The sequence below is a fragment of the Sycon ciliatum genome, chromosome 1 (genome assembly GCF_964019385.1).
Source record: "Sycon ciliatum chromosome 1, ocSycCili1.1, whole genome shotgun sequence".
Taxonomy (NCBI): Eukaryota; Metazoa; Porifera; class Calcarea; order Leucosolenida; family Sycettidae; genus Sycon; species Sycon ciliatum.
Window position 1 is genome coordinate 11,950,275 of NC_088643.1, and position 13,166 is coordinate 11,963,440.

At 46.1% G+C, this 13,166-nt stretch overlaps 1 protein-coding gene across 1 annotated transcript; it reads right to left on the reverse strand.

The window, feature by feature from the left end:
• Positions 1 to 1,674: 1,674 nt before the first annotated feature.
• On the reverse strand, positions 1,675 to 13,161 carry LOC135813497 (uncharacterized). Its single transcript, XM_065326592.1, has 4 exons — positions 12,554 to 13,161; positions 4,073 to 6,603; positions 3,335 to 3,747; positions 1,675 to 1,971 (listed from the first exon to the last, which is right to left on the reverse strand). The coding sequence occupies exons 1-4, from the start codon at positions 12,906 to 12,908 to the stop codon at positions 1,962 to 1,964; spliced, it is 3,309 nt and encodes a 1,102-aa protein (XP_065182664.1). The 5' UTR covers positions 12,909 to 13,161; the 3' UTR covers positions 1,675 to 1,961.
• Positions 13,162 to 13,166: the final 5 nt, after the last annotated feature.

The following is a 13,166-nucleotide window of genomic DNA, read 5'->3' on the forward strand; positions in this document are numbered from 1 at the left end:
TAGACAGGAACTCATAAATGTCAAGAAATTGATAAGCCAAAATTATAATTATTATCCCCAGAGTAGTATAATTATTATGGTGTTCTCCTGTGTTTACATGCAGAGCCTTGACGTTGCTGGACGAGCGACAATATAAATTACATAAACTTGTAGCTCATAATGTGGGATGACTGCCGTATTTCATTGCCAACGCAAACCCATCCTGTGTCAGTGCAGCCATCCAGCAATTTGTACTCCCCGGACCAGATGCCGCTGCAGCTGAACACCATGCCGATGGAAAGCCAGGCGTTGATGGCGAAGCATTCTGGTCTGCACAGTACAAGGCAAAGAACAATTATGAATTATAACGCATTGTAATCCTTCCCACACGTCTTTGTAAAAACAAACAAGCAGTGCCATTATTACAACACTTGATCAAGCATATTGATGGAGGTATTTTCCATTGTGCTGGCCCAGCATCTGCACCAGGAAGACCATGTACACTTACACGTATCTTGTGTGTTTCTGCGTGTGTGTGGGTGTGTGTGTATCCGTCTGTGCACACGTGTGTGTGTGGGGGGGGGGGGGGGGGGGGTAGACGCATATGTGTATGGGTAGGAGTGTGTGTGTGGGGGGGGGGGGGGTACACGCACATGTGTATGGATGTGCGCGCTGCATGCATGTATCTGTGGGATGGGGTGGGGGTGCACGCACGTGTGTACATGCGTGTGCGCAATATAGCATGTGTGTATTGTGTTCGTTGAACATAGGGAGTCCTCCTGATTCCATAAACGTTGTGATCATTGTGATTTCATGTGCTTTGAAGTTGAAATTCGCAATACATGTACTAATGCTTGATTAGATTTATGTTCCACATGTTTTATTTATTTTATTTTACTTCAAGCACTTGTACTATCAAGCACAACCCTACCAATGAAGGGAAAGAAGCAGCAGAGACACCTACTGAGTCAAATAACTGCCACCGTCAGTTCTCAAACAAAAACAATTTTTGTCAAATTGAAAAATCTCACCTGTTAGTGTTGCTCACTAGCCACTAGTGACTCGAGTTGTTCGTCCACGAAATTTGCAATACGCCACTACGAAACCAGCAAAAGTAGGTAAGTTGGCGTAGAGCAACAGCTATGCAAAGCCATGTTCATCTCCGCTTCACTTTGGAAGGCAGTACAAGCACCCTTCATACCTCGACATTGCCTTGGAGTGGAAGCAAATTCACCATGAGTTTTCCAATTCGCTAGAATCGATCTTGGGGTGTTGATCGTGTCTTCTTCATCACCACTGCAGGCTGGACAGCCTTCGGGAAGACATGTGTCACTCTCCTGCTCAACAGATTCCTACATCTAGATTTGGGTACCGTCAGGGAACGAAATAGAGCTGCAAAACACCAAAGTAATTGTTTTCTTCCATTCAATTACACTGCTGAGCATGCACAGCATGGTGACAGCTAAGCAGTACGCACGTCATCAAGCCCAATTTCCAAATATGGAAGGTGTTATTTATGAAATTTGACACGGTTCCTCTTCTCTGATCGGCTCGAGACATAGCTCATCGGAATCAGTGCCCAATTCTCCTTCGGATAAGCCATACTTATTTTTGGCGTTCAGTTTCCCTTTAACTGACATACCGGTAACTATTCTGTACAGTGACTAGTGTAAAAACAGTAGGTGAGAGTAGACATGAACACATTCAGTAAAACTGATACCACAGTAGACTGGACTAGACAGTACATGTAGTTCAGTTGATCATTATATCTACATAGTAACACAACACTGTGTGTGTCATAGACAATCTGTATACATCATGTCTATACAAGTGATGTCACAGTGTCGTGATCAATGACAGGTAGTGTGCTGTTGGAGTGTCTCTTACTGCAGTAGCTGCTTGAAATCAGTGATCCCTGTCCAGTGCTGTCACTTTCACCAATCTCAACTGCTAAACACTATCCAGTAGAGATCCTCAGAAGCTCACCTAGCCCTGTAGAATGTACAACCGGGAGAGTGCACATACACATGCACACACACCACCACACACGCACGCACGCACACACACACACACACGCACCCAAACACATGCCACCACACACACACGCGTTCAAACACACACCACCACACCCGCACACATACCAAACAACACACACAGGCAGAATCAACCATATACTTGAAGCTCTGGACATAGAATTTGTCTTATGGATTTAATGCGTTGGTGATATAATAATAAGAATGAAGTCATTGTTATAATAATCATGGCTCAATGACATCATGACTGGAATCTACAGGCAGTGTTTATAGACATTCTTAATAACATCAAGCTGCAAAGCAGGTGACCGTCTAGCAGGATAGGTTGCACACATACTACAGAAGCGACATTTTTCCTGACACATTCTGCCATTTGTTTTTTAGAATCGACTCTGGCAATTTCGACATATTTATTGGAACTTGTCTGTGTTTACTGGTCACAGGTTTACACTGTGCAAGACCAATCTGAGTGGCAGCAGGGTATGTTGAGTGAATACGACCAGCTCACAAACTGGCCAGGGAGATAGGCTGCGAGGTGAGCAAGTGCGCATTCGCTCCACAAAAAGAAATCACCAACACAAGAGCCCGTACATGCAGTCACACACAGACACACACATACACACACACACACACACACACACACACATACCCGCACCCCCCCCCCCCCCCTTGCTGGTCCTGTGACAGACTCTCGGTGGTTCACTCGTATTACTGAAGAACTACCATACAAGTACAGACACCAAACACAAACACAAACACACACACACATTCAACATACACACACACACACACACACACACACACACACACACACACACACACACACACAAACACAAACACACAAAAACACACAAACTTAAAAGTCTGGCTTATTGAGCCAATGTTACAGTGTAACACAACATCAAGAATAGGAAATACAAAGAGGCAGTTCGAAAATACAGCGTGATGATGTTACGGATGACCAAAGGTTTGGTTCGCACACCTCCCCTCCAACTCCCCCCCCCCCCCCCCAACCCACACACACACAGACATACCTGCACCCCCCCCCCCCCTCCCACACCCACACACCTCTATCCCCTTCTCCCCCACAACGGCACACCCCCCCCCCTCCGAAACACACACACACACCTGCACCCCCACCCCACCCCTACCCCCCCCCCCCACACACACACACCTGCACCCCACCTCCACCCCACACACACACAGAAACGGTTACACAGACTCAGTTGTAATTTTCTCATGATAACAAGGCACTAACACACCTGTTTATCACACAGCACTCAAAATCTGTCATGTGAGTTGATGATAACACTCTAACTTACTGGAGTATGCGATGTCTGAGTGCTGCCAGCATAGCACAGTGTTGGTTGTGTTCACTTAGGTGTTCACCAGTTTGACGATGTTTGCCACACAGGTAAGCCATGCCACAACGAGGACATGCCTTGATGTTGTCCAGGTCATAGCAGACGAAACATGCTACTGCACATTTACACCATTCCAGTAGTGCAATGTGGTGATCAATGCTCACTTGGCCTCTCTTGGATTGATGATGTAGGGCAGCAATGAGAGAGATGTACGGTAGAGAATAGTCTCCAGTTTGTGGTGGTAAGTACACAATTCCAGACACTGACAGACCAGTTGCACACTTGCTTGGCAAGCAAGCACTGAGATCATTAACTAATGACTTCAACGCTGGGAAGAGTTTGGAACTAACATCAGTCGCCAAGATCGTATTCTAGAGCAAAGCACACAACAAAGAACAGTGTAGAAAAGAAGGTAACTGAGGCCAGTACACTCAAAACAGAGAACATCATGCGCAATAATAACAAATCAGACTGATATAGCGGAAAGCAACACATTCCATTTCCATAGTTTACAATGTTCAAAATTATCACATTCCCCTCTGTGTTCTTCAAGAAATCTACCTTAGAGAGACAGACACTATACAGTAGATAATTACTGAGTACACTGGTTTGCAATACAATGTTCCATTCAGAGTGGAATGTGGTTGAAAAACAGTTATGGTAACCTGAACTACGAACACTGCACTACCAGCTTACCTCAATAGCAAGCAGTTCTCTAGCTGTCAGTATACAAGACTGCACCACTTCCAGATCAGGTACCTTGTTCTGACTACAGTTGTTAATCAGTGCTGTTGTGTGATCTGCTGGATTTGAGCCATGACACCATCTCCTGACATAGTCCATCACAATGTTGTAGGGATGCTGTGCTGGTAGAGTGAGACCCAATGGAGTTGTGTGTGCCCTTCCATTAACTACCAAGGATATGTACTGGATGTTGTACATAACACCCATGTACATGTACAGTAGTGTGGTTACTGTGTCATCATCCATGGAGTACAGGTACTGTTGTATCCGAAAAGTAGACACAGTAGTGTGGTCGTCATGGACATTGACCGTGCGGCTGATAGCAGTTGGTACATGTTTCCACTTGCACAGTTGTATACCCAGTGTTGTAATCAATGATGGTGAAATAATCCACTCACTGCTACAGGAACCTGACATGACCTTGCCCAGGATCACAGCAATGCACTGTAGCAGAAAACCGTACATTCCAGCACATGAAGGGACTGCACCATCCTGTGATAGGAAGTGTGATGACATCACTCTCTCAGCAAGGTCTTCTACCACCTGTACATTGGGTATATCCTTGTTTAGCAGAGTGGAACAATACAGTTGAATGAGTTTCAGGGCACATTCAGTGACACCTGTTGCAAGACCCATTCTCAGTGTTGTTGTAGCACGCTGGTACACCACCTGCAGACGGGATAGTGTTTCCTGGCTGGGCTCAACCTGTACTTCCCTGCAGTTGATGGCCAGAGACATGGATAGCCTGCATGACTCCAGAGAAAGTTGCATCAAAGGTAGCTGCAGCGGTGACCCCACTCCTGTCGGTTCTTGTTCAGATTTCTCCAGGAGCATTTGGGTTCTGGAATCCGAACTCTCAAAAGTGACATCAGAATCTGCAATGCTTTGACGGCAAATACAACACAGGACCGAGGTGCAAATGCTGTCAGCTTGTACAGATAGCGGTGCTTTGTCCAATCTTTGTATCCTGTCCACAAACTCTCCAACAGACATTGCTCTCCCAAACAAGGAAAGTAGGATACCCGACCCCCCTGCTAATCCAGAGAAAGGAAGCAAGTCATCGCCAGACAAAACATCAACAACAGACAGCGCCTTCTGTATATTCACCCGTTCCTGAAGCAATTGGTAACTCCAATACGCTGCTTTGTCTGCACCACAACCTCTACAGTCATCAACTTCTTTCACAAAGCCAAGGAAATGCTTGCACATTCGCTGTTGGTACATGTGTTGCTTGTCTTCTGGGCATTGGTAACGACCAAACTCGGCGATAAATGGTTGTAACGAGTAGCGATCCAAACACGAATTGTAATCCAGGAAACAAATCTTGATCAACGGATCAAAACGTACAAGATGAACCACACTGGCATCAGTTGCAGGCAAACCCACCATCACACAAGCACAACCAGATAAGAACGAGGAGCGGAGTTGAGACAGAGCATGGAATGATTCCTTGTCATCCTGTTGTAATGTGTTGTATGCTAATGTCAACAGCTTCAGGATTCGATGATTCGGTTTCAGACCATCGTCGTTGAACACATCAAGACCAATCTTCTTGAACACCGCCAGCAACATGGTTGGAGTTAATCGACCACCTTGTAGAAGACCAGCTGTAATGCGTACAGCAAGTGGGACATTTCCACAATGATCCACTAACCTCTGTGCATCTTCAATGCTCACACTACCTTCAACACATAGACCATGGAGAAGGCCAACAGCACAAACCTTTGTCAGACCATCAAGACGGTGTTGTTGTAGTTTAAACTGGGCAGCGTGTAGGTCAAAGTAAACACGACTTGTCAGTAGGACATGGGCGTTGTGTTGCCGTCGCAGAAGTTGCTCCACAACATCTTGCAGCTGGAAATCTTTATCAGCACCAGCATGGATAGCATCTTCGGCATTGTCCAGAATACATAACATGTCGTACTGGCTACCATCACCATTCATGCCATCAGCTGATTTCGTTGCCTTGCCAGTAGTTTCAGATGAAGCTGGGTTTGTTTCGAGTCGGTTTTGAATCATTGCCTGGACAGCGTCAACACCAGCTACACCGCGTAAGTCAAAGAACTCCACACGACAACCAGCACTGCGACATACATGTCCAACAGCAATGGCTACGGACGTCTTACCAAAACCAGCTGGTGCCACAAGACTCTGCACACGTGTAGATGATGACTTGGACTTTGCTGTGAGAATGTTGTGACTGATCTCTGTAACAATGTCATTCCTGCCAGTGAAGTGTCGGTCTTTGTCCGGTAGAGATGACTGGCTTGAAGTTGTTGATCTTGTTGAATCCTGTGTTGTAGTCAATGTTGTATTGGATGTTGCACCCGTTTTAGTTACATTGGCGGTTGTTTCAGCTGATGTTGTTTGTTTGAAGATTGGCTCACATCTATTGGACGTCCGTTGTTGGTCTGCCTGACAAGCTCCCACTGTGTGCTGCAATGGCTGCGTTTTCTGTTTGCCAACTGTTGTCATGGTGATACCTACCAAGGAAACAGAAAGTATGAATAAACCTATTGTAAGTTTTAAATCTTTTTCAAAAGGGATGTATGACCTACTTCCTTTGTTAAGCGAAACTTTGTTGCATTTTTTTACAGTTCCGTCAAAAGTATTCAATGGCTACAACACAGTTTTCAGAGGGGAGAACAGAGCAGCATACGAGAGATAGTAGTTTATAGATGCCACACAGTTTGTTTCGAAGTGGTCCAACTTCTCTCTTCATCTCAATCCGATCACAACTCATTCTCTGCATTGAGTCTGCTTCCTCGCTGACTCCCGTCTGCGGTGCTGACACACTGACAGCTCACGCTCTGTAAACATTAAAAGATGCCGGGAAAATATTTGATCGTACTTCTTTGCTTGAACTGTGAACTTGACGATTTGCACGGTGCCGCTGTCGGCAGTTTTTCTCTCCGCCGCTCTCCAGAATCCCATGGAAGATGCCATAGCGGCACAACCAAAACTTAATGTTTTTCATCTTTGCAGTGGGGTTCCTCTGCCAGCACGGTTCCAAAGCCTGCAGAACTTCTGAGCTCCTTTTCTGGTTTCATTCACCATCGGTGACACGTCGGTCTGCAGGCTGTGGAAGAACGCCAAGTCGTCCGCGTTGAGATCGGGGTTTTGTCCAGCCTGAACAAAAACCTGAATGTCAAATCCTTTCGCTTTCTCCTGTCCTGCAAACACACGCCCATTGATTTTTGTTGTGTGCGGACACAAACCATCGTGCTGGTACAGCAGTGGCTGGCCGGCTCCTGGTCACTTCTTCGAGCCACGCGGCTTTTCAAACTTCCATTTCCCAGCCCCAACATTTCCACATGGTTGGACGCATACAGTCAGACCTCGCATAACCGCACACATCAATTTTCCACAAAAAAATCCGATAGGCGAGGGAACCGGATAATCGAACACACATACTGTATGTATGCATGGCATATGCTGTAAATCGGTAACTAACAATAATTATTTTCTCCCGGATGGCAAGGGATCTGGATAAAAGAGGACCGGATAAGCTAGGTTTGACTGTACCAGCATCACTGGTTGTGTATGCTGCATCCTCGTGAAACCACCACATTTTCTGTCGCATGCCTGTCATGCATCATGCAGAACCACTTCTCGCCTCCACGTGTCACGTTTTTCAGGTCGGAGAATTTCATGGTCTGCTCATTCAATTGGGAGAGGACAAATTTCATGCGCTTTATTTTATGCTCGGCTGTCAAATCCGGCTTGATGTATCGTCGCCGTCTCCGCATCTGAAGCACCTTGTACCTAGTTCAAACAGTCACAGGTGAGACATTTACTCCTTCCCTTACCAGCTTGCTGGCTAGTTAGTTCAACGACAATCGACCTCAGTTCTGATTGTTTAGAACAATCAGCTTTTGTGCGATTTCAGTGGTGATCTTTTGACCGCCTCCTCGGCCACACTGGGTGCGTTCGATTACAGCCATGAATTGATTCATGAATGGAATCTTGTCATTTGATTTCATGTCATGTAGCCCTGGAATGGGTTTGGAATCCATTCACCCTAACATGGGGTGATGTGAATAGCCAGGGACGATTCATGAATGGATTCAACATCGTTTCGCGGTCATAACTCAATCGAACGCACACAACTCTTTCCGCTTGCGTGACCAGTTGAGTTCCAACACCGGAGCATCACTTGATACTTGCTCATGGCACCCCTTGAGTTGTCTGTACATGAATTTAATCATGAATGACATTTAGAGAAGCAAAGTCTGAGCAGAGTTGCGCGAACAACTTCTTTGTCAGCTGTCTACCTGCCGTGAGGTAAGCGGTATGAAGAGTGACGTACTTTTGATTGGGGTCTTCATGTCTTTTTGTCCGGTGCGCACAGTAACTGGTGTTGTTGGCGGTGATTTGATTTTCAGCATACGAGCGGCTCTGTCCTTACCTCTTTTTTTCTTGACAGGCATTTTGCAATCTCTCTGGGCTAAGGAGCTCACAGGAATGATTGTGAAGAAGGCTCTGTTTCTCATGTCTCACTTCGGTGTTGTGCACCTGTGGGTGTGTTCTGGTGACATCCTGTCAGGACAGAGATATACTTCTTAAATTTCTCCAAAGGACTCCACGCGTATCGGAGGTTCTAAGCCTATCAGAGTAATGGATGTCACCATGGCTACCCTATCTGGGGGGGGGGGGGGATAGATCACCGACATGTGTGTCTAATGCCTATAGAAAGATCATAAACGGAACACTAAAACGCTATCCGAGTTCAAAACCCTATTAAGAAGTTTTGCTTATCAACGGAGAAAGTAAGTTAAAAATCATAGTAAGGCCACACTGAAGAAGGTCTGTGGTTCGACTCACCCGACCGACCGTACATTTTTCAGCCCGACCGTAACTTTTTTTCGGCGGGCTGTCGTGTGACTGACGTACGTGGACTGAACACGTCCACGTCTACGTGTTGTGCAGCGTGAGTCTGCGGACGCAGGCTAGGCGGCTCCTTTTGGACTTGACTTGTAGTTGTACTGCAGTGCAGTGCAGTGAGTGGTACGACTGCTGCCTTGTGCTGGTAGTAGAGTCTACTCGATACGACCACCGGCAGACTGGCGAGACTTATTTTGAAGTGACCGTCCGGTTGAGAGTGATTGCCTCGTTCCAGATTAAGGACGGCCTTCTGTTTTGGGATGAAGGACAGACGAGATTGCACTTTCCTCGTGTATTGGGAACGATAGTTCACCTGTACCGGTAAGTTGCTGCTCCATGTGTGCAAGCATAGGAAGCGTCGATGGAAAAAGCCCATGTATTCGTGCACGCCGACACCAAACTAGCAATACATGTACCGGTACATTGTACAATTTGTACTTCGATTGAGTTCGAAGTAGTTCCCGAACTTACTTTCAACTCGCATCGTTCTTCATTTGCTTGATGATTTGGACAGTCAGAGTCACCGCTTGAAGTTATTCTCTTCTCGTTCCAGAGCTACACAATGTTTCAAAGTATTAGCCAGTGATCCCTTTAAACAACATGTATGGCATAACACTGCGTAATAATGCCGATGTACTGGGTGTCTAAAGGCAGTACAGTGTATTTACATGTACTAGAAAATATATTTAAAAAAAAAATCCGCCCGCCCGCCCGTAAAAAAAATGTCCATGTTAGTCGAACCACACACCTTCTTTAGTTTGGCCTAATGGTAGTGTTATCAGACTGTTGTGTGCACTGAGCAATGACAGAGGGATAAGTTCACGTTCAAAAATAACACCTCGGTTCCAGCTATTACAAACAAGAATCCTGGGCTTATCTCCTACCAGTGGTTTTGCTAGAACTCTACGGCTAGTAACAAAGTCATGTTCCACTGATAGTGGATTTTCCACAATGGTGTTGATGCCTATGTTGACCTGGTCTCGGAGATTTTTTGGAGGTCATAGAATGATGGCTGGTAATCCCGTGCTCAGTATTTCCATGGAAATGTTCAAATTTATGACCGCCGCCAAAGTACCTTGCAATCTTCTCTCTCAAAGAACTACTGTACTGAGTGTCAGTTGAACATTTTGTCTGGAAAGTGGTATTTTCTGGAAAGCTGCACTATAGCTGCAGCCGGCGTAGCAATGAGACCAACTGACTCCGACTAAAGCAATGTTTGCGATTTCGAAGTAAACTGCAGAACTTGAGAAAAACAACCCTCATCAGCAGCTACGATGCAAAGCAATAGTAGGAACTTCACTCGAAAAATCATATTCGAAAGTTTCGCATGAAACGCTATTTTTTGTGAACCGGGAAGGTTTCAGAAACGACCTGCGAAAGTTTGAAACATAAATTCAAAGGCAATCCAAAGGCAATGCCGCTAGGGGTTACCGGGTGTTAGCGGCCGTCGTGTGTTCCCTTCAGGAACGGACACGATAAATTACTTTTTACTTTACCTAAACCAAAGTTAAAGTTATGATTGAAGTTTGTAAAATGAACAACTGAGCAGTCACAGAAAGTAATTCAAGTATGAATGGGGACGGTGTGGTTTCCGTCCAGCACTGCACTATTTGGTGCATAGATGCGCGTGCGAACTGAAGTGCATGGGGGTACAGGGTGTGCACATGCATGGCGCCGTGTGCATGCATGTGCTGCACGGCATGCATGTCGGGTGTACCTGCTTGCACAACTCACATGCTTTCACCGTCACAGCTTCTACAGTGAGCGGGCAATTCACTCGATTTTTACGTCCAACACCGGGAAATCGCTGTGGGCTGGCTTCTGTGATAATGTTCCTTCTACTGCGATACAGTGCGAGGCTAAATGTTCTGGAATCCTCTTGTTTTAGACTAATTCGAGGCTGCTGAACACGAAAATTGGGTGTACCTCCCGGGGCCGAGTATGCATCTGGTCGAAATCAGTACTTCGCTATGCCTCTGTGCAAATCGCGGCTCCATCTTTTTTGTCCAAGCATGGCATGTGTGGCATCAATGGAAAGGCGATGACCTCAGCTACCTAAAAATAGCATCGACAAGGGAGCACTGGCCATGGGATCAGATAGAAGCGGGCTCGAAGTCAGGCCAAAGAGCTTTCACGCGGGCCCCATTGTAAATGTACACGCAAGTTGTGACTGCAGTTTTCACCTGACCCAGGCTGGAACTGAACTCCCTAGCAATAATCTAGTGACCCATGACAGTACTTCACGTCGGTGGCACCTGCATTTCTTGTACATCTACAGAATCGTCATGTAGATCTGGTTATAACCTCAGGACTGTCCATCTAACTGAACACACTGCATCCCCAGGGTCAGCTCTCAATACGATTGATGTGAATGCATAAACTAATTGATCTCTGTAAGCACTTCTCACTGCTAACAAGTAAGTACTGGCAGTGCTGCTCAATGAAATTCAGTTGCGTCACTCAAGTTTGTGCTTTGCACCATTTTGCAGCCCAATGTTCGCAGGTCTAGGGCTGCGCAACGTTCATTCCAGCTTGTACTTGAGTGATGCTGTGACTGGATTTCATTCCAGCGCGTACTTGAGTGACGCTGTGACTGGATTTCATTCCAGCGTGTACTTGAGTGATGCTGTGACTGGATTTCATTCCAGCGTGTACTTGAGTGACGCTGTGACTGGATTTCATTCCAGCGTGTACTTGAGTGGTGCTGTGACTGGATTTCATTCCAGCGTGTACTTGAGTGACGCTGTGACTGGATTTCATTCCAGCGTGTACTTGAGTGACGCTGCGACTGGATTTCATTCCAGCGCATACTTGAGTGACGCTGTGACTGGATTTCATTCCAGCGCATACTTGAGTGACGCTGTGACTGGATTTCATTCCAGCGCGTACTTGAGTGACGCTGTGACTGGGATTTCATTCCAGCGTGAACTTGAGTGACGCTGTGACTGGATTTCATTGAGCAGGACTGTACAAGTCATGTACAGTCGTCCCTCTCTAATACGGCACCTTTTGCAACAACATGTTCTGCTGGATTAACAAGGGTGCTGGATTATCAAATCCTGCCCTCCAATCCGGCCCACCTGTTAACATACATGTTTGTGTCGTACATCAAAACGTAGGGATTTTCTGTGTCAATCCAAGTACTTTGTGGAATGCATGTCTTTAACATACACTTGGGAATATCCTATGCTCTGGCATAGGAAATTCCCAAGTGTAGTATGTTACATGTGTTGTGTATGTTACAATGCTCCCTGACGTTATGCGATGTACAACTGCTGGATTAGAAAATCTAAGTATGTACAGTTTGAGTTATTTGTTGCAGAAAATCGCTGCTGGAGGCGGAATTCAAGTGCCGGATTAAAGCGTAGAAAATTAACTGAAAAAATCCGTTCCGCCAGAGAGTGTGCTGGTTTGCAAGGGTGCTGGATAAACAAGTGCCGGATTAGAGAGGGACGACTGTAGTTACACGAATGTTCAACGAGCCCCCCCCCCCCCCCAACCCATCTTCCTACGCCATTGTAAAGTGTAATGATCAATGTGAACACTTACCGGAGGACGAGCCACGTGTTGACTCATCATCTGCCGACGTTGGCTTCGTTGGACGGGCACTTTTCCCACTGGCAGTTGCATCGCGTCGCTTCGCCATGGTACTGGCAACATGTTCAGCTACATGAGGCTGGCTGTGCTGAATGAGCCTCAGGAACGAATCCACCTGTTCCTCCGTTTTCGTTAGCATCAACCTCACCACGTACTTCGTCAGATCAGACTTCACGTTCTCCTTGCTGGAGGCAGTTTTATATTCATCAACGTCCAGCACATCATTCTCCAGCAAGAGTTCCAAGATCAGGGATGCATCTAGATTGGAAAGTAAGAAGGCTATGTTATAGCGCACCCTGTCTGCCATTGTTCCCACTCTAGCCTGTCCGCGTAACCACAGTTCACTCGCACTGCGGACTGATCACGATCGACATCGAGTTACTGCATAACTTTTTCGGACCAAAGAGTTGTCTTTTCTCAAGCAATAACACGTACTTTCAAGTACAAGCCGTTAATCAGTTGTGGCTCAGGTACAGAGCGAATTTCATGAGGGCAAACAGCTCTTCGAAAATCACGCTTGAAATGTTCAGCATCAGCTCGATCGCCTGGGCTCTTCGCTATCACT